At 45.8% G+C, this 21,428-nt stretch overlaps 1 protein-coding gene across 2 annotated transcripts; it reads left to right on the top strand.

The window, feature by feature from the left end:
- The first annotated feature begins 10,040 nt into the window (after positions 1-10,040).
- Positions 10,041-18,826, top strand: EIF5 (eukaryotic translation initiation factor 5). 2 transcript variants are annotated; one of them, XM_012647097.1, is made up of 12 exons: positions 10,041-10,112; positions 10,690-10,899; positions 11,998-12,277; positions 12,386-12,467; positions 12,743-12,915; positions 13,184-13,295; positions 14,126-14,268; positions 14,500-14,658; positions 15,098-15,259; positions 15,579-15,743; positions 16,098-16,232; positions 16,618-17,015. In XM_012647097.1, the coding sequence occupies exons 3-12, from the start codon at positions 12,206-12,208 to the stop codon at positions 16,705-16,707; spliced, it is 1,293 nt and encodes a 430-aa protein (XP_012502551.1). In that variant the 5' UTR covers positions 10,041-10,112; positions 10,690-10,899; positions 11,998-12,205; the 3' UTR covers positions 16,708-17,015. The 2 variants fall into 2 exon arrangements, with proteins under 2 accessions (XP_012502551.1, XP_012502550.1); XM_012647096.1 differs by lacking the exon at positions 10,041-10,112 and adding an exon at positions 10,457-10,555 and having other exon boundaries at positions 16,618-18,826.
- Positions 18,827-21,428: the final 2,602 nt, after the last annotated feature.

Below are 21,428 nucleotides of genomic sequence, written 5' to 3'. Positions count from 1 at the left end.
CTGGCGCACGGAGCGGGGGCTGTGCTGGTCACGCGGACCCTGCCATCCAGCGCGGGAAGAACCTGGCTCAGGACCCGCTCGCGGGCGGGCGCTGAACCCGCGGGGCGGCTGATGTGTGGTTATCTATCGCTCCCGCCGAGGCCCCCGCAGGGCTGGGCCGAGGGGTGCTCTCCAGCGACGCTGGCCGGTTGCACTGGGCTGGAAGTTTGCAAATTCCAGTCCTAAATGTCTAGGGGTCTCCTTTGCTGCTCGCCTGGGACTCGTCAGGTTCTGGGCCGAAGGGCCCGAGGCACCCGGCACACGTCCAGGTGGCCGCGGCAGGGGCGTTAGAGCAGCTCAACTGGTCCGTGCCCTGCCCAGTGACTCGTGGCTCTCCCGGCAATGTCAGCTGACATGGAAGTTTCCAGCGCTCGCTCTTGACCTCTGTGCACATCTCCCGGAGAGCCTCACTTAGACAGCACCGCACTGCAACTCCCCTTGGGTGAGACCAGTCACAACCACACAGGCCTCCACGGGCCAGGGAGAGGCTGTAGGAGTTTGAAAGAGGAGGACAACACTGGGGGGAGTGGGGAACGCGCAGGGCCCCCCTCACCGCCAGCGCACAGCGCCCAAAGGCATGTCATTCCAGAACAAAAAAGGTATTTTGAAACATAGTGCTGGCCAAACATGACACATCCGCGGGGGCCGTGTCCATACCAGGTCTGCCAGCTCGTGCCCCTGGGTTAGAGTTCTATATAATCTAAATTCTCACAGTCGGTGTTAACAACCTGAGAGCCAAAGGGAAGATACTCGTCTTTCTCAAGACATGTTAAATCGCACAGAAGGCCAACAGAATCAGAGTCACAATAATGTTCACAAATGAATTTCTTTGGCATTTTAATCCAAAGAACCAAATAAAAATATCGTAAGTGCAATTGTAAAAGGCCAGTAGGCACACAGTACGCATGTCAAAATTTCCACTAAACGTCGAACGTTGGGTTTCACTGGGAAGTGGCAGCTATTATTAAAATAGAAAAGTACCAGGAGTGGGTGCAGTGGTGCCTGTAGTCCCAGCACTGTGGGAGATCGAGGCAGGAGGATCGCTTGAGCCCAGGAGTTGGAGGCTGCAGTGAGCTATGGTAGCACCATTGCACTCCAGCCTGATCTGAGCAGTAAGATGAAATTAAACAAATCTACCTATGTTATCTATGTTTAAAAAAAAGATTCAAATTTGAACTTGGAAGAATATACTATCTGAAAAAAATTTTTAAAAAACACATTTCTAGCTAGCAGTGAGGTAGGATAGATCCCTGAAATCGTTGTCTAAGACCTAGACTCTCTCCGGGCTCCTCCTAAAGCAGTTCATATCTTAGTCACAGTTTCTCTTCTGAAAAGTAGGAGTTGGGACCAAAAGGTCTCCCCTGTCCCCCTCCAGACCTAAGAGTCTCTCACTGTAAAGCAGAAATTGCAAACTGGTGGCCCAATGGCCAGACACACCCCTTAATGTTTTGTTTAACCTACATGGAGTTTCTGTTTTGGATTTTTTTCTTAATTGAATGTAAATGTCTTTAGATTGGGGCTCCCCAGTTTGCCACAGTCCCTGCCTAGTGCCTCCCCCAGCCCACTTCACTCTTTGCTGTCACCTGCCTGACCTCAGAAGGACTTGGGTTTAGGACTCCTGCTCTTTGGGGCTGAGGGATTTCCAACACTGCACTTAAACCCTACGGAGAGGTGATCTTGATTGACTGGTTTTTACTTGTGTTGCTGAGTAAATTTCATAGCTTTAAAAAATTTGCGGGCGGGGAGTAACCCTATAGAGCATTATCATTCCTATTGCACAGATAATAATAGCTCAAAATGCTAAAATGATGTGCTCAAAGCCACAGAGTTAGTAATTCGGAGAGCTAAAATTATTTCTATTTGCCAAGAAACTTTTTAATTTGAAAAATCTAGAAAGATACAAACAGAAAACAAATTTCATATTAATATATACATATATATGTGATTATTAGTAATATTTGCTATTCATATGTAATTGCAGAAGTGTGAGTTTTTAAATATTTACCATTATTTTGTATATATTTGTTATCTGCTTTTTTTTTTTTTTGAGACAGGATCTCACTATGTTGCCCAGGCTGGTCTCCCAACTCCTGGGCTCAAACGATCCTCCTGCTTCAGCCTCTCAAGTAGCAGGGATTACAGGTTTGCACCACCTCATCTGACTATTATTTTATATATATTTGGGTATAGTCACTTAGGCTACTATTGTAGGGTTGTTATTTTTTTATTACGGAAAAATACATATAAAATTTACCATTTTAACAATTTTTAAGTGTACGATTCAGTGGCATTAAGAATATTTACATTATTGTGCAACTATCACCACCATCCAGCTCCAGAACGCTTTTCATCTTGTAAAACCGAAACTCTGACATTGAACCACAACTCCCCACTCCCTCCGTCCTCCAGCCTCTGGCAGCCACCAGTCTTCTTTCCGTCTCTGTGAATTTGACTGCTCCAGGGACCTCATATAAGTGGAATCCTACAGTATTTGTCCCACTTTTTGACTGGCTTATTTCCCTTAGCATAAGGAATGAACCTGGAAAACATTGTGCTAAGGGAATAGACCAGTCATGGCTTTAAATTCTGACTGTGATTTTAAAGCAGCAAAGGTGTGTGTTAAAAATAGCTGTGAACTTTGCAAATGCCTAGCAAGAGAGCATGGGATGTGAGCTGCTTAGCCTGGGAGACTTCTTTCCGCATGAAATACCCAAACATACGAGCAGCCTTTATGAGCTGAACTGAAAAAGGGTTTCTGAGCACAGACTTCTGACACACAAAGCTCAGAATAGCTGAGCTTTACTTACCAAGTATAACAGCACCACATGTCGTGCCAGGAATATTGAATGTGGGAGTTCATCGCCCAAGGGGGAAGAAAATCTCACCTAATTTAAGGAAATTCAAAATGAATCCAGTTTTTCGTTAAAAATTCTACATTGCCACAGTCCCATCTGGTGCTAACTATATTTACTTAGATAAATCAGTACCACAAAATAAAGGTTATTTAGAGTGTGTTGTTATGGTTTCTGGAAGGTTCTTCCATCTAGTAGAGAACAAAACAAGAAACCCAGGAAATTGACCCTAAATATGGACCTAATCTTGTTTAAATGGAAGTTTAGAAACATCACCTTCCAGGTAAAGAAGATAATTGGATTTTTTATACATCACACCTGAGCCCCTGCAATCACGCTGGGAAGTTGGCAGAGCAGCAGTGTGGCCTGTTCTCCCTCACGCGGGGATTATAAATGACCTGAGGACTTGGTTTCACACGAGTGGCCAAGATAAAGGTTAGTTTCAGACTGTCCACCTCGCAAGGGAGGACTGATGAGAAGAGAATCAGCTTGCCAAACTTCACCCAGAAACCTGGCACAGATTGTCCTGTCTCCGCTGGCCCCGGCCCCTGCCATGTCCACACACCAACTCTGCTCCCCTCTCAATCTTTGCCAACTGCATAACCTCTCTGTGTCTCGGTTTCCTCACCTGCAAAGTGGAGTAGCAATAGAATCTCCTCGAAGAGCTGTGGTGAGGATTAAGCGGATTCATGTACGTGAAGCACCGAGGTCACTGAACCATCTTGTCAGTGCCTGACAAGCGCGAGCTGCCACTGGGACACTGGCTGAAGCTTTAGGAGTCTTTTTTTTTTTTGAGACAGAGTCTTACTGTGTTGCCCGGGCTAGAGTGAGTGCCGTGGCGTCAGCCTAGCTCACAGCAACCTCAGACTCCTGGGCTCAAGCGATCCTCCTGCCTCAGCCTCCCGAGTAGCTGGGACTACAGGCATGCGCCACCATGCCCGGCTAATTTCTCTATATATTTTTAGTTGTCCAATTAATTTCTTTCTATTTTTAGTAGAGACGGGGTCTCGCTCTCGCTCAGGCTGGTTTCGAACTCCTGAGCTCAAACAATCCGCCCGCCTCGGCCTCCCAGAGAGCTAGGATTACAGGCGTGAGCCACCACGCCCGGCCAGCTTTAGGAGTCTTGTCTCCCACAGTGGATGATGAGAAAGGGCTGTATCTGAAATTTGGGGTAATCTGGGTTGTATAGAGGGCATGCGATATACGTTGGTTGAATGAATGGGTGGGTGGGTGAATGCATGAGGGAAGATGAACACAGAGGTGAGGCAAGCCATGGTGAGTGGCAGGGCAGTGTGGGTGCACCTGCACACCTGGATCGGGGAGGGCAGAACACACAAACACCTGGATTAGGGGACAGCGGCTCATGTCCATGAGTACTCAGGCCCCATCTTAGGCTCTGAATGGTCAGCCAAGACTCAGCTCCTGGAAGAGCTACCGTGTAGGAATGTGTCCTAGAGTGCGAAGCCTTCCAATTTCTCAAGGAACTAGAAACCTGCATTTTTAGATGAAATCTCCCAAGTTTTTCAATGTTGGCTCATAAACAAAATAAGCCCCACCTCCGGGGGCCCATCTGCACCTCTAATGTCTGGTTCAGCCCTGGGCGGGATGCACAGTGGTTGATTAATGACAACGAATGGCACAAAGGAAAACGTATCCTCACTGGTTTGGAGACCGCACGCCCGAGCAGACCTCCCAGGGCACGTGGACATCCTGTCTTAGCTACCAGATTAGCCCTTGGATCCTGCTTCCCCTCTGACATGGCTAAAAAAAAGAACATTAGAGCAAGGTACTAGAGCAAACTTCTAGAACCTGGATGCACCGAAAGGGGTTACTAGTCCCTATGCAGTGGAAACAGCCCTAAGGCTGGGAGGTGTCCTGACCCCCAAACTGTAGCTACGCCGTGTCTCTGAGCCTCGGCTTCCTCACCCATGAAATGAGGGGTAACATGCACACTCGCCACCTCCCGGGGTGGAGGAGGCCAGTGAGTGAGCACGGGTGTCGGGCCCGGTCAGCAGTTCTAACAGGCACGGTCCACAGTGCCAGCCCCACGACCTCGTCATCGGACCCGGCGGGTGGAGATTTTGTTCTTTACTTATTTTGATTCACAGACAGACTGCCTGAATTAGGGCACCCGGACTATCTCACAAGACAGCTACTGAGACTATGCAGTGGGGAGGGGGGGTATCTGCGTTCCAAAGTCAAGGGTTCCCCTGGCCTTAAGGCAAAGTGCAGTCCTGGGACCAGCAGCACCTGCTTCGCTTCCCCTGAGAATTTGCCAGAAATCTAAATTCTCAGTCCCACCCAGACCTACTGAATCGGACATGGGGTGATTCAGGGCCCAGCAATCTTGCTTTAACAAGCCCTCCAGGGCTCTGATGCTCATTCACCTTTGAGAACCTGCCTTAGGGAAACCAGGCCACGCACAGGTAAGTAGGATAGGCTTCCCTTAAGTACAGAGCCCAGAATGCAGCCAGAGCTATCTGTACTCAAAAGCTGACCTAGATAACACCTCTACCCAAAGCAGCAGGGACCCAGCGCTGAGAACCTGAGGAGCCTTGCTCCTGGCCGTGTGGGCGTCGCCCTGGCGGCAGGGGCCCACTTGGCCCACTCCCCACAGCCCGTCCTCGATCAGGAGCTAACCCCCTGGCGTGCGGAGGCTTCTGCTGGGTGGACAAAATGTGCCAGATTCACAACTAAAGGGGACAATGTCTGAGGGGTGGGGGTGGGGAGCGCGAGTGAAGATGCTCCCTCAGGAAGGTTTGCGAATGGCTGTCGGGAGTGAAAGCGGGAAGCCTGGGGTCTTGGGCAGGACAGCCACCGCATGTGGCAGCCCCCGTCCCCCCAGCACTTGCGTCACCCAGCAACGCCTTTCCTGTTGCCCTAGCATCACGCAGGGAGGATCCCGTTCAATGACCAGGCACCTCGCTTCCCTGAAGAAAGGATCGAGGTGAGCGTGGAGTTGCCGTCCTGTACTGGGGAGCTGTGTGTGGCAGCGGTGGGGTGGCGACAAAACCAGCCCCACAGTGGGGCCTGGATTCATCCACATCCCTCCATCATCTGCTGCATGCGGACAACACAAGGGCAGAATTGGTACCACTCTGCATTTTCTCTCTTTCCAGAATTGGCATAACACAGGAGAGACCCTGCTGGGGGTCACAGCCCCGTACTTGGGAGGAGGAAGACACTACGTCAGTCCCCAGTAAAACCCCACCCGGGCGCCTCATCTTTTCCCCAGAGTCATCGCTGCTTCCTGCCACTGTTCTTTTCAGAATGGAAGGCTCCTATTCCTCGACCAAAGTTCTGATTCCTTGGTTCTCCTCCTGCACAAGTCCGCTGCCCTCAGGTTGCCTGGCCCACTGAGGAAGATGCAACTGAATGAGGAAACAGGCAACTACAACAGCGTGGCCTGAATGCCAGGTGCAGACTGGGTGGGGGCTGGGCAGGTCTCGAAGGTGGGAGACATCCTGCCCAGAGGGTCGGAGATTTCACAGAGGAGGGCAAGCTTCAGTGGGGTATCCCCCAAGCAGATATTAGCCTGCACTTGTTTACCGGTGACTCCCCGGGCAGGGTCTGCGACGACGTAGGCGGGACCACATCCTCACTGCCTAGCACAGCAATGTTTATTGCTATGGATGTGTTAGACTACTATGGTTGAGGACACCAGCCTTCAAGTTAGCACCACCTCTGAACTCACCAGATAACCTTTGGTTCCCTTCTAGCGGCTTTGAATGTCTGCTCTATGCAGACCTCTGTGACAGGACAGGGCTGGGAGAAAAATGATGCATATGCCCTGCAGCTGTCTTCAAGTAGGGGAGACAAGAACCTAAGTAAGTAACTTTGCAGCTTTAAAAGCTGGGGGGGGGGGTGCCACAGAGGAGACCAGCTGCGCAGCCAGACAGCCCCGCACAGTGGACATTACATTAGTCCGCTCAATGGCCCAGAGCTCAGAAACACAAGGCTTTCAGTCCACAGAGTCCCCCTTGCTCAAGGGGATTAATGCATGCTAAACAGAATCGCAGACACCAACTTACTTTCCCAGCAGCTCTGCATGTCTGCCCTCCAGAGCATGCGCGGAAGCGCATGACTCATGCACTCATTCAACAAGGGTTTCATAAGCACCGAGTGTCCATTACTTAATGAACCGTGAGCACCTGACTGGGGAAACTCACGCAGCCAAATGAGGCGGAGACGCAGCAAGGGGAGGCGGAATTGTGCAATGAGCTTGGCGTCAAACAAGCTGGAGTTCAAACGCATCTTTCCTCACCTATAAAATAGGCACGACACCCCCTCACATGACTGCTAAAGAATTCAATGGGATTACATATGTAAACTACCTAGTTTATTTACATTTATATTTATCTAGAGATGCCGTGCCACATAATAGTTAAGGAAACAGGGTTTGGGATCAGACAGATCTGGGTTTAAATCCCACCTCTGCCACTTACCAGGTATATAATCTTGGGGAATTTGCCTAATTTCTTCTACCACGCCTCAGTTTGCTTAGTAAAATCGAAATAAAAATTCCTCGTAGGGTCTAAGAAATAAATAATATATTCAGGAGACTTAGCAAATTCCTAGGATATAATAAGCATTCAACAAATGGTATGATTAAGAGTAATTTTTAAGGTCTAATATCCAGATATGCAAGGAACTCAACAGCAAAAAACCTAGTAACAATTAAAGAATGGGCAAAGGATCTGAATAGACATTTCTCTTAAAAAGGTACACAAATGGCCAACGCAAGTGTATGAAAAAATGCTCGACATCTCTAATCATCAGGGAAATGCAAATCAAAACCACAATAAAGGATCATCACACCCCAGTTAGAATGGCTATTATCAAAAAGACAACAAATAACTAGTGAAAATGTGGAGAAATGGGAACTCTTATACATTATTGGTGGAAATATAAATTACTACAACCATTATGGAAAATAGTATGGAGGTTTGTCAAAAAACCAAAAATAAGACTGCCATATGATCTAGCAATCCCACTACTGGGAATCTATCCAAAAGAAAGGAAATCAGTATACTGAAGGGATATCCGCACCCCCATGTTTATTGCAGCTCTACTCACCATGGCAAAGATATGGAATCAACCTAAATATCCATCAACAAATGAACAGACAAAAAAAAGTGGTATATATAGACAATGGAATATTATTCAGCCATAAAAAAGCATGAAATGCTATCATTTGAGGCAATACAACGAGCTTGGAGGACATTACATTAAGTTAAATAAGTCAGGCTCAGAAAGATAAATACCATGTTCTCACTCATGTGGGAGCTAAAAAGAAACTGGAGCTCATGGAAGTAGAGAGCAGAACTGTGGACATTATAGGCTGGGAAGGGTGGGGTGGGAGAGAAGGTTAGGGAGAGGTCCGTTAATGGTTACAATATTACAGCTAGATAGAAGGAATAAGTTCTAGTGCTCTCTAGCACTCCAGGGTGAATACTGGTAAGGATAATTTATTGTATGTTTCGAAAAAGCTAGAAGAGAGGATTTTGAATGTTCACAACACAAAGAAATGATAAATGTCTGAGGTGATGGATATGCTAATCACCCTGATTGGATCGTCACACATTGTATACCTGCATTGAAATATCAATCTATATCCCATAAATATGTACAATTATTATGTGTCAACTAAAAAGGGAAAAAAGAATGCAAGGGTAATTTTTAAAAGTTGTCCATGTTATATACAAGTTAGTGGTACACATACTAAAAATTAAAGTTAAAATTAGTGCAAATTTCTTTAATGAAATTCAAAATTGGACCATCAGACACATAAAAATTTACTTTGTGTTTATTAAAAAACTTCTCTGAGGAGGCAATCCTCTAGCCTTAGTTTCATGCCCCTACTTTCCAACAGAGTTTCTAAAATAATGTCATCTGAGCACAGCCAAGCGAAAACTTCAATCTGTTTCAATATTGCTAAGTCATGCTCCACAGTGAAACAGCAGCAGCGTGTCTGCGATCTATCTTCATATTTTGTCTGACAAGAACCCTGGTACTCATAAAGCGCTATGCATTTGGCTTAACAATCATACACCAATGTAAACACCCTGTGTGATTGTAACAAAAGCCCCCTGCAGTAAAGGACATAAATCACTTCTCAATTCGGGATCCTGCCTTTGATTTACTCCCCCCACCAACAGTCAATTTTTAAATGGTTTGTAAAATTTATGAGTTATGGAAGAGTAATCTTGGATTTCGATAGAAATCAACATAACTTTCCATTCTAACTCTGCAAATTTGACTAGTATAAAACAAAATGCAGCCCCTCATCCACTGCATCCTGTCCTCAACAACGTTGCTATTTCATGCAATCGGGGAATCCACACTGCTGCTCAGGACTTTGCCACGACTGCTTCTTAGAGACCAGAGGAGAGCAGGTTAGCCACGAGGGCCCTCGCTCCATTACAGACAAGTATGTCTTCAAATTGCAGGTTGGACTATGGGCTTTTAAGTCTTAACTGAAACTTTAACACAAAATCTAAGTTTCGAAAAGAATGGGCATTTCAACAGAACTAAAATACGAGAGGCTTTCTAAATAATAATCATTTTCATGTGACTACCTTGGAACCTCATTCCTAACACCTGCTCTGGGCTACGGCTTGCCTACCAAGGAATTCACAGTTCACAACTGGAGGGGTGCATTCGAGGCGCGGTAACCCAAAGTGATGCGCAGTCTGAGCAAAGTGACAGTGGGGCACTAAATGAGAGAGCACTTTTCCAGCCTGGGAGAGCAAAAGATGCAGACCCCACCAAGAGGCGCTCTCAGGACGCCCCGGAGTCACACACTAATTTGGTGCTTCCTCTTTCTAGAAAGCCGGGAGCCTGAACGCGGAGGGCAGTGACCGTCCGAGCTAAGCGTGCAGGCGACCGCGCCTCGCCCGAAACGGTGACTTGGCTCGAATCACAGGATCGTCCTGTCGGCAGCCACTCCACCCCGACTTTCGGAGAAAAGGCAGCACTCGGGATAAAGACCCGGGCCTAGAGAGTGGGAGGAAAAACAATTCATTCCTCTTAATTTGCATTTCTCTGATTAGTTAAAAAAGAAAAAAAAAAAAAAACTCATTCCTCGAGACCCAACGACGGGCGTTCCCGGGGAACGAGAAGAGCAGAGACCAGACCCACGAGCCGGGGTGCGAGCCCGCCGCGGGGAGAACACGGGTGGACGCCTTCTCCCCGGGAACGCGGATTCGGGAGCGGTTGCAGGTAACAGCCTCCGCGCGCCGCGCGACCAGGAGTAACCGCGACATCCCCGCCAGGCCCAAGCCGGGCGGGGGAGGGGACCAACCGCCATCTTCCTCCGAGCGCCCAAGCGGACAAAGCGCGGCCCCCCGCCGGGGCCGTTCCTGCTATCGCGAGACCCAAATGCTGCGCCGCGAGGGCCTCTGGGAAACGCGAGGGGGGGGCGGAGAGGAGAAGGAAGCCGGGACCCGGGGCTGGAGGCGGGCGGAGGCCGCGAGTGGAGCCTCAGGAAACAGAAAGGGCGGGGAAAAGCGCGATTGACGCAGCATGCGGCCCAATGAAAAGCGGGCTCTGGCGGGCCTCCGGCCAATGGGCAGAGTGGCCCGGTGCGGGGGGCGGGCGCTCAGGCCGAGGGTAGCTTGAGCGCGGCGGCGGCGTTGTTCAGTCAGAGCGAGAACATTCCAGAGGTGAGTCCGGTGGAGGGGCGGTGGCCCCGCGCCCCCTGCTCCCCGCCCCTTCGACCCCCGCGGGCCGCTGGCTGGCGGGGAAGGCGCCCTCCCCGACCCGCCCGCGGCTCACGGCGCCGTCTCTCCGCGCCCAGGTCGCCAGGCTCCGGCGCTGACGGGTGTGGACCCCGGACGTCGCTGGGACAGCCCCTCCCCGCTGCTCGGCGGCGGCACCTGGCCCGGCCGCTCCTCCGCTGCGCTCCGCCGCCGCCTCCGCCGACTCGGACTCGGGTTTATAACGTGCCTCACTTCATCCCAGTCCCGGGCGAGCAGCGTTGGGTTTATGTCTTTATTTGACGAAAACGGTGAGTCGCGGGCGCGGCGCGGCCGGGGACATGGCGGCCGCACAAGATGGCGGCGGCCGCCGCGTGACCCTGCCGCGGCGTGTGGCGCAGTTTGGGGGGGCGGGTCGGGCGGCGGGCCCGGGCCCCGCGGCGCCCCCAGCTCCCCGCCCCGGCGCCCCTCGCCCCCTCCGCTCCCCCGCGGGAGCGCGCGCCGCGCGTGCCCGCCGCCGCGGGCTGAGTCAGACCTTAATTGCTGCATTTGTGAGTCATCGCGCGCGGCGGGGGCGGGGGCGGCCCGAGCCCCGGCGCCCTCGGCCCGGTTTCGCTTCCTCCCTCCGCTCTGCTCCCTGCCCGGCGCTCGCCGGGCCGCCGACTCGGCGGACACGCCGGGAATGTGCCCCCACGCCCCGGGCGCTCGCCGCCCCCCTGCGCAGGGCTGCCGGGGACGGCCTTTGCAGCCGCTGCCCGGAGGCCCGGGAGCCGTGGTAGCCATGGGAACGAGGGCGAAGGTTAACTGTTGTTTGAGTAGCGAAGGAAAGGGAGGATAGGTCGGGGTTGGATCTTGGCGTTCTCTTGGTGTCCTTAACGCACGCTCCCACGAGACGAATGTTTCGTATTAAGGCAGTGCTGTTTTGAAGTAAGCCATGGCTGTTGAAAGCAGCAATTTGTTACAAAGAACAGTCCCGTAGTGTCCCGTTTTAAAATGATGGCTGATGGAGGTGTATTTGAGGGAATTTTTTGTTAAAGCAGGCTTGGGTTGGGGGAGGAGAGGCTTGTATTAATTTTTTAGCAGCTAAAATATGGTCCCTCCACAGAAGCAAATCATTGACCTGCTGGTTGCCTTTGGTCTGATGCAAATGCACAGCAGCTGAGGCAGCACAGTTTGTTTTTATCAGACATTCCCCTGCTGGAGTTCCAGCTTAGTCCAAATGGGGGCCTTTTATGTTCCTACAGGTGTGCCCTGTTCTACGAGAATGTTATCTGTTTTGCATATGAACTCGAGTGCTTTTTAACATAGAATTAATTAGCACAACTTACTGGGATGTTAAGCAACGTGTTGCCATTCAGGGATGATGTTAAACTTGGAATTTTTGTATGTTTTTCCCATTTCTCTTTCAGAGCTGTTGCGCAGCCATTGGTACCTGTATTGGGGAAACATAGCATACAAGCAAGAAGCTTACAGCCTCAGTGGCGAAAATTTTTTCATGTCAGAGACCGAGAACTCTTGCAGTCGTTTATGTCATCCCTTCTTCTCCAGACAGAAGATACCAAAAAGTTGCAATCAAAGATCTCTTCATCGTATTGATAAAGCCACTAATAAGCCAAAATGTCTGTCAACGTCAACCGCAGTGTGTCAGACCAGTTCTATCGCTACAAGATGCCCCGTCTGATTGCCAAGGTAATGCTGATCTTCGTTTTTGTAGGAAGTTGATAGCTCTCTTCATAGATTTTTAAAGATTGCATCTCACAGGGAAGACTGCAAAGTTAAAATTCTTATTTCCTTTAGGTTGAGGGCAAAGGAAATGGAATCAAGACAGTTATAGTCAACATGGTTGACGTTGCAAAGGCGCTTAATCGGCCTCCAACGTGTAAGTAAAGCTTGGAGAAGCCTGAAAGGGCGTATTATGGATACAGTCTTTGAACTACAGAACTTGGCTGAATTTTATGTTAATTAGCTTAAAGGTTGAGTGTGGAACCTTTCACTTGAAACTAAAATATACTAAGTTTACAAAACTATTAGGGCAGCACATCTGTTTAACCCAATAATTAAAAAACAGTGATGCTTGTATAAATGTGGATGAGTTGCCAGAGATTAATTTAGTTAACTATAACGACTCAGACTTTTTTTTCCTTCTTCGAATAGATCCCACCAAATATTTTGGTTGTGAGCTGGGAGCACAGACCCAGTTTGATGTTAAGAATGACCGTTACATTGTCAATGGATCTCATGAGGCGAATAAGCTGCAAGACATGTTGGATGGATTCATTAAAAAATTTGTTCTCTGTCCTGAGTGTGAGAATCCTGAAACAGATCTGGTAAGTGCCTTTGAGGTTTTGCAAAAGAAAAATCCACATATGCTTTTTATCAGTTCTGTGGTACCACTAAATCATATTCCTGAGAAGTGAGAATTGACTTAATTGTAAATACGATGCAAAACCTCAAGTTCATACTTTTTATTTTAAGCAAGTCACTGTGAAAAAAATTTTTTGTAAAGCTGGTATTTTAGATGACTTCTGAGGATTATATATTTTGCCAGAATTTTCATCTTATAAATGACATACTTTGTTTTTACTTTTTTGGCAGCATGTCAATCCAAAGAAGCAAACAATAGGTAATTCTTGTAAAGCCTGTGGCTATCGAGGCATGCTTGACACACATCATAAACTCTGCACATTCATTCTCAAAAACCCACCTGGTAAGTCTTCATGATGAACTCGTAAGATCTTAACATGAAACAGCCAGTGGTTGGAAACAAAAGTTGAAAGATCTTTTGTTAAAAAACCGGAATATGAGGGCCTTTTAATCCTTGTACCATATTTTATTAAATCTGAGGTTCTGTTGGAAAATGTACTATTATTTACCATTAAAGGTGAAAAATAGGCTGCCACGTATATCATGCCATCACTTTTAAGACAGATCATTTTAGAATGGATGAAATTATTGTAAAACAGACTTGTGTTGGGAACCCAACAAAGGATCTACTTCTGGTACTGTTTTGTGAATGGGGGCTTGTTGCCTCATTAAATTCAAGTGTCCTTAGAGCATTGCAAGCAACACTCTGTGGCAGATGATCACAATTGTCTGACACAATTTGAGCTTGCTATAGCAAGAAAGTCTAACCTATTCCGGTGTTCTCTCTTGGTGAGACAAGCCGTTATATAGACTTAAACAGTGTTCCAACTATTGGCTTAGCTGGGTTTTAAGGTAGGGCCTTACTCAAGTTTATGAGGGATGGTGAAGGGTTTATCCACCTTTCACTACCTGGTCATCTGCGGCATCACCAACTTGTCTTAATTTTCCCTAGCACTTAATACACCCAGTATTTTGTCACTCCATTCTTAGCCTGCGTTTCTCTCACCTGTGATGAATTTGATCTGTTAGAAGCCCCCTAGAGGTATAGATTGTGTTATGTGAGTTTTCAGAGGAGATCCATAGCAGAAGGGCTGAGCTTTCAATGTGCATGATGGGCATTGAGGTAATGTAAGCTGTGGAACTAAATTTGTTTCCCTTGTTTTTTTCTTACAGAGAATAGTGACAGTAGTACAGGAAAGAAAGAAAAGGAAAAGAAAAATAGAAAGGGTAAAGACAAGGAAAATGGCTCTGTATCCAGCAGTGAGACACCACCACCACCACCACCAAATGAAATCAGTCCTCCTCCACATGCTGTGGTGAGTGCAGGGTTGATGGCGGAGTAGGCACTAAATTGCGTAAAGTGTAGGGTATTTGGTGGAAGTGGACAGTGTGATATTACAATTGTATTTTGGATTCCCAAGTGTTGGTTGCTTGAATTAAATTGAATTAATTTTGGTAGGAAATGAACTTGATGCCGTTAACTTGACAAAACCTTTACTGTTTTTTCTGTTAAGGCCTTTGATCAAGCATTTTGTTTTTGCAAACAGGAAGAAGAGGAGGATGATGATTGGGGGGAGGATACGACTGAGGAAGCTCAAAGGCGGAGAATGGATGAAATCAGTGACCACGCGAAAGTTCTGACACTCAGTGACGATTTGGAAAGAACCGTTGAAGAGCGCGTCAATATCCTGTTTGATTTTGTCAAGGTAAAATATTTCCTTGATCTATAAATCAACTTCATCTTAACCTTAGGCTTTTAGATATTTATGGTTTTCGGCTGGGTAATTGGTAAGTAACTTTCAAGATATCTTTAGAATACTCTAATGCAAGGCTTTTTTTTTTTTTAAGCTTTTCTGTTGATTCGTTAAATATTTTTTGAGGGTGGTTCCAAGCACCATCTTTAGCAATTGTGTATCATTTAGAAATTAAATTCAATGGCCAGGTGCAGTGGCTCACACCTAAAGTTAATCAGGAGGCTGAGGCAGGGTGATCGCTTGAGCCCAGGAGTTGGAGGCTACAGTGAGCTGTGATTGTCAAGAAATTACAAATTCTATTGGAGAAATAGGTCTGTGAGGGAGTAACTGGTATCTCAAGCCTAACAAAGTGTGTCTCCATTTCACAGAATGGTTTCCTTTTTATTTGCAGAAAAAGAAAGAAGAGGGTATTATCGACTCATCTGACAAAGAAATTGTTGCTGAAGCAGAAAGACTGGATGTAAAAGCCATGGGCCCTCTTGTTCTGACTGAAGTTCTATTTAATGAGAAGATTAGAGAACAAATTAAGAAATACAGGCGCCATTTCCTACGAGTAAGCGAATTGCTTTAGATTCGTAAATGAGATAACAGCTGTGTGACCTTGGAACCGTTGTTTTAACCACTTTTGCTCGTTTTTTGTTCTGAAAGTGGAGATAATTGATCCACCTTACAAGCCTGTGAGCATCTGAAAATGCTGTACATAGGGACTTACGAATAAATATAGGGATCTTTATGCATTGACCTTTTTGAACTTCTGTTGTGTGGGCCATACCCTTAAGGAACAATTTTAAGGGAAATGACTACTTGGATACTAGAATTGTCAACTTAGAACATCTAAAAAAGCTTGTTAATGCCAAGATGTCTATTTGCAGTTTTGTCACAACAACAAAAAAGCTCAACGGTACCTTCTTCATGGTTTGGAGTGTGTGGTAGCAATGCATCAAGCTCAGCTCATCTCCAAGATTCCTCATATCTTGAAGGAGATGTATGACGCAGACCTTTTAGAAGAGGAGGTCATCATCAGCTGGTCGGAAAAGGTGGGGAATACATAGTGGTCTTATCAAGTCCAAAAGTATTAAGATAAGAGCTGTTGATTTTTTGGATGAAAAAAATGGTTTTGGTTTCTGGTCTCTCTATATTAAAATGCAATCCGTGAGCTTGACTGGGATAACTTGTAGGTGCTTCTTCACACTGTGTCAGCTTTGTAGCCATAACAGCAGAAATTGCTTTAGAATCCAATAAACGTATATTTGCTGAATGTGTCTATTCTGGTGAGGATTCAAGATTAAGTTATGACCCAGTCCCCTCAAAGAGCTCAGAAGGAGGATTATATAAATCCAAAGTAAATTAAAAGTCCTCAAACTAAGAAAATTGTACTGAACATTTTTTAGGCCTCTAAGAAGTATGTCTCAAAAGAACTTGCCAAAGAGATTCGTGTCAAAGCAGAACCATTTATAAAGTGGTTGAAGGAGGCAGAGGAGGAATCTTCTGGTGGTGAAGAAGAAGATGAAGATGAGAACATTGAGGTAAACACTGGGGAAGGTGTTGAATGTGGTGTTGGCGGTAGGTGTTTGAAATTAAAAGGTTTGTGAGCAGTAGTATAAAATGGCAGTTTTAGGTAACTTCAGATTTAAGTTGCAATAAAATACAGCCTCTCAGTAATTTGGAAAATCATAATAGGGTGATGGAAATTGCTCCCACCCCCAGATGTTATGGTCTATAAAAACTAAAAAAAATACTGTTAGAGTATAGAGACCATGTCAGATAACTTTTAAGTTTTTCTATTAACAAAACTGCTTCGTGAAGAATGATAGCTGTTTTCTACTTTGTGACCACAATTTATATGGATTTGTTTTATAAGCAGGTTTATTGGGACAAAGGTTTGTAATCAATAAAATCATTTTTTATCAGGTGGTGTATTCGAAGACTGCCAGTGTACCGAAAGTTGAAACTGTGAAGTCTGATAACAAGGATGATGACATTGATATTGATGCCATTTAAAGGGATGGATGCAACCTAGCTTAACAATGTAATGCTGCAAATTTTTCTCATTTATCAGCCAGAAGTGCAACATGTATGTGCAAAAAGCTAAAATGGCTTAACATCATGCTACACTTTATACTAAAATCTGTTACTGTGAGTGGTCTGTAATTAAGCCCAGTGAGACATCTAGGGAGTCCATACACAAATCAGTGAGCAGATGTAGTTTGCTTATTTATAGCATGTTTCTTGTTGAAAAACTTGTGGTGGACACATTTGGATCACATTTATACAGTTATAAAAATATTTGATTTTGGTCATTCTTCAGATTTTTGGCTCTGAATGACTTAAGCTGAAGCAATAGGCTCCTTTTTAAAATGTTGCACCATCGTTTAACTGACAGCATTCTTGGAGCCTGTTAGGTATTGTTAGGTGCTGAGACTGTAAAGAGGTCTTAAGCAGAAGATTAAACAAACTTACTTGTAATTACTTTATTCAGCCATTAAGAAATGTAGTACTTTATAAGTTTCCTCTAGTCCCTCATATTGGCATCTGGTAATGTATATTCTGAGGTAGACTGATAATCAAATGACAGTACAACATCTTACTGAGAAGTAAAAATGTTCTGAGTGTCCTTTAAATAATTGTAAGAGCAGGACTTGAAATTTGGAATTGTGTTTTTTCGATTTGTGTACACTTGCCCCCAATTTGTAGTCTTTGAAGTCATGTGCATTGCACGTTGGATGAGCCAGGGAAATTATTACATTAACAAATAAGCATTTTATGTGTATGTAGTGGTTGCTTTGTACTGAGATGAAAACTCACTTTGGGGTGTGATTAAATATTAAACTATGATTTTTACTTGGGGGAAACAGGAAAAGGTGCACTTAACCTCTAGCAAAAACTAAGCATAATTTTTCAGCTTTTATCCTTATGGTTTAAATTATAATTTCAAAATGTTTAGACTTTATCTTTTGTTCAGTGTGGGTTCTTTTCCCTTTATGGTTTGTTGTTTAATGCCTTTTACATTTGGACGTGTAGCTTATGCTTTTTAGATTTTGGTTGCTATCTTGCCAAAATAAGTGTTACTGTGTTTCAAACTTGATATTTTTTTCCCCAAAAAATGTCTTATTTAAAAAGAAACAAAGCTAAAAGCGTATTTCTAAGTCAGAGCCTCTATTTTGGTGTAAGACTTGGGATAATTTTTACTTCACATTGAATATATCCAGGCACCCAAGAAGTCTGTGATGATGGCCACTGAGTGCACGTGACAGGGGCCTGACCCAGCCCATCTAGGGCTTTACATTTGGACACATGAGAATTGATAACTTGTGAACTCTTTGCCCAGTTGGCTGATCTAAACTCGGTAGGGGTCCTTGGTGATATTTGAGTGATCACCTTCCAGAGAAACACTTGACTGCGTTGAATTCCTTTCCACAGAAGTGCACGGTGGAAATTGAGAGTGCATGTGGTTGGTTTTGTTTGGAGCGCTGGCTTACATCATTCACCTGTCATTTCTTTGTGATCCGTCTCGCAAATTGAGACCTTAATAACGTAAAATTCTTTTGCTTTGAAATTATACAAACATTTGATGTAATAAAATCTCATTAGCTTGATATCTTAAGGAATTGAAACCTAGCAGTCTTACTGGAGAGGTAAGAATTGGCCTCCAGCTGCCTTTTGATAGATTCTGGTGAGAGTGAAGCAGGAGCCACATACCCAGAGGGGAATGTGCTTTGACACACCAAAGAGAAGACGTTTTTTTGCAAATTCACGTGTTGCCTAGGTTTCAAATTCTTGCTGCAAGGCCAATTTGCTTTCATTAACTGAAATTTTAGTGATCTAAGCTAAGTTGCATTCAGCATACTCAGTGTCAAGCTAATGAGGTTCTGTTATAAAGCTTTTACTTTTTAATCTGAAGGAAAACATGTTTAGGGCTTCTAAACACTAAAGAGAAAATTTTGGCTTAGACCAGTGTTCAGTCTGGTGCCAAACTTCCAATGGAGTTCAAATTCATATAACCTGAGCTTTTTATTCACAGGTTATCCTAATAGAGTAATTCTTCACTTTGCTCTATTGAACTGTCTTAAATTTCCTGTTTCAAACAGCTAAGTTACTTGATTAAAACAATGTTAAAATTATATTTTTGTCTCTGCTTTAATATTGACATTAACCTTTCATTTTATAATGATCAAAGCATTGAAATCTGCCCTGTTTTGTAGCTGTTGCTTTGGATTTGTGTTGGACATTTCCTTCTGCAGTTAACATTTGCCAGCCCCACTCAAAAACAGATGTTGCTCATTTCTTTGGGTCACTGGCTTTCCTTAGGTCCTATGGTCTTGTTCTGTGAACCGAAAATCTGCCTCAATTTTATAGTTCCTAAAATCTGACAGGTACTTACTAAGGAATTCAGACTTCTAACATATAGTTGTGTAACTATGAATATAATATATATCTCTAGTTAAGAATGAGGGAATGGGGAAGATAGCTTTCTAAGCAAGTCCATTCTGAAGTTGACAAACTTATTAAGGTACTAGTTCATGTCCTAAAAGTTTAGGGAGGGGCAGGAGGTATTCTCTGTAATCAGTGCTTCTTGGTGGGGAGGGAGTTGGGGGGCATTGGGATTGAGCCCTGAGCTTTTACCCCCAGTGTACCAAGCCTTTGACCTGGGGATAACTTAAAGCTGGCCCTCCCCAAAGAGCAGGTTACTGGAGTAAATTTGAACCTCTTCGTTTTCCTTTAGCTGGAGTCCTCAAAATGGTCCTGAGGTGTAGTTACTGTTGTACCATGGTCATTTATCTAGTCTGACGCCTATACCCAGCCGCTTTGTTCCTCTTGCACTGCTGAGATGTGTTTAAAACCAAACAAAAAATTTTGTTCGTGTAGAAGTTACTTTTAACAAAACCACCAAACCATAGTTAAGGTATTTTAAGTTTCCCCAGCATGTCTGCAACCGTGCTTATCAAGTCAACTATTTTTCTAATTGCCACAGCTTTACCTACTAGTATTCCAGAGTAACCAAAAAGATACAAAGTTGGCCCTATTCCTGTATTGTCTTGAATTTTTGGAATTTGAGCCTTTCTGACCGCTGCAAATTTTCAGAGCAATCTTAGTACCAGGAAAAATGCTGCACAATCCCTCCTTCCTGAGGGGACAGGGAGTCATTCTTTCATCTCTGTCAGCAGTACTTCATACGGACTGACCTTGGTTCATAATGACGCATAGGTGGAGTGACAGGGGTGGATGACCTGCCAAAGGCCTCGTTGCAAGTTTGTGTACTGGCGTGACCCTGTGAGCCTTTGTCAGGTTGGGAGCTCAGGATTTATATCTACCCACACAATAGGGCTCCCATCCTTGCCCAGAAAACGTCCTTTATAGAAATCAAATCTCTGGTTTTTTGTTTTGTTTTGTTTTCTTATTTTTTATAGAGATGGAGTCTCACTCCTGCTCAGCCTGGGCTCAAGCAATCCTGCCTCGGCCTCCCAGAGTGCTGGGATTACAGGTGTGAGCCATCATGCCCGGCCGTAATCTCTGTGGTTCTTTATGGCCAGGAAATTGAACAAGTGTGTGCTGGGGTGTGGGAATTATAGCTAAAGTTCTTTCAGGACCTAGACCAGGAAGTGCTGTGTTAAGACCTCAGTGTGGAGAGTAGGGTCTGAGTTGGCCCCTGATATTTGCTGATTCAGTGATTTCTTTAAGGGGTGGAGTGAGTATTCTCTTGGGCTTTAGGATTAAATCTGGGTTCTGGCCTGGGCCTCCCTATAAAACTAGGGGATTGTCTTTCCATATCTGTAATAGGGGTGATATCCCTGTGTGCAACACTCAGAATCCTGCTGGGAGCCTAATGCTGTGGACAGAAGTAATGCCTGGCTGGGGCAGGAGGGGAAGTTCTGTCTAGAAGGGGATAGGAGGGCAGAACATGTACTGGGACCTCCAGATATCTGGAGCAGAGTCATAGTGGAATGAGCAGTGGACAGCTGAACGGGAAGAGCTGCTCTTCGTTGTGGAACAGTTTCAGGGTATAGTCTTTGCCTCAAGTAGCCCCCTGATGTCCCATACATAGGTGGTTGTCACCAGCAACACTCATTCTGTAGTGCCCAGAGCAAACCAGGTAAGTGGCTGCGGACTGGCCACGCCTTCCTGAGATCCCTTAACTGGTAATGGCCACGCCTTTCTGAGATCCCTTAACTGGTAATAGCACCCTGAACCGTTAGGCAGCCCAGCCTGACTTGACAAGGGCCCAGCAAGCAGAGCTCTTCCAACAGATGTGCTATTTGGGAAGCTCGCACCACCATGGGACAGCCAAGAGCTGGTGCGTGAGAGGAAGATCTTGGCCTACCTGTGCAGCCAAGGGGGCTTCCCGGGAAGGCAACCTCTCGGCCTAGCTAGGTGAAGAGGAAAGAGCGTCCCGAGCATTAGGAATGACAAGAAGGAGGCAGGTGAGGACTGATGTGGATGAGGCTGGCCAGGCTGATCCACTGCCAGCATTTCTAGCGCTCTGAAGGGACCATTCCAAAGTACACGCTAGGGTTGGTGGCACGGGGATTGGGTTACACGCGCACCCAAAGAGGAAGAAACAAGCCCCAAGTAGATGATTGGCCCAAGGTCCCACAGCAAACCCACATGGGGACTGGACCCCATGGTTCCTGCCACCCAAGCCGGTATGTTGTCTCTTCTGTGGCCCTCAGGTTCCTATTGCTTCAATGGAGGACTTAGGGGTAGAGGTAAGGAAGAACTTTAAG

The sequence above is a fragment of the Propithecus coquereli genome, unplaced genomic scaffold (assembly GCF_000956105.1).
Source record: "Propithecus coquereli isolate 6110/MARCELLA unplaced genomic scaffold, Pcoq_1.0 Scaffold256, whole genome shotgun sequence".
In the NCBI taxonomy this organism is placed as follows: Eukaryota; Metazoa; Chordata; class Mammalia; order Primates; family Indriidae; genus Propithecus; species Propithecus coquereli.
The sequence above is the reverse complement of the archived record's forward strand: the minus strand, read 5'-3'. Positions and strand labels throughout refer to the sequence as shown.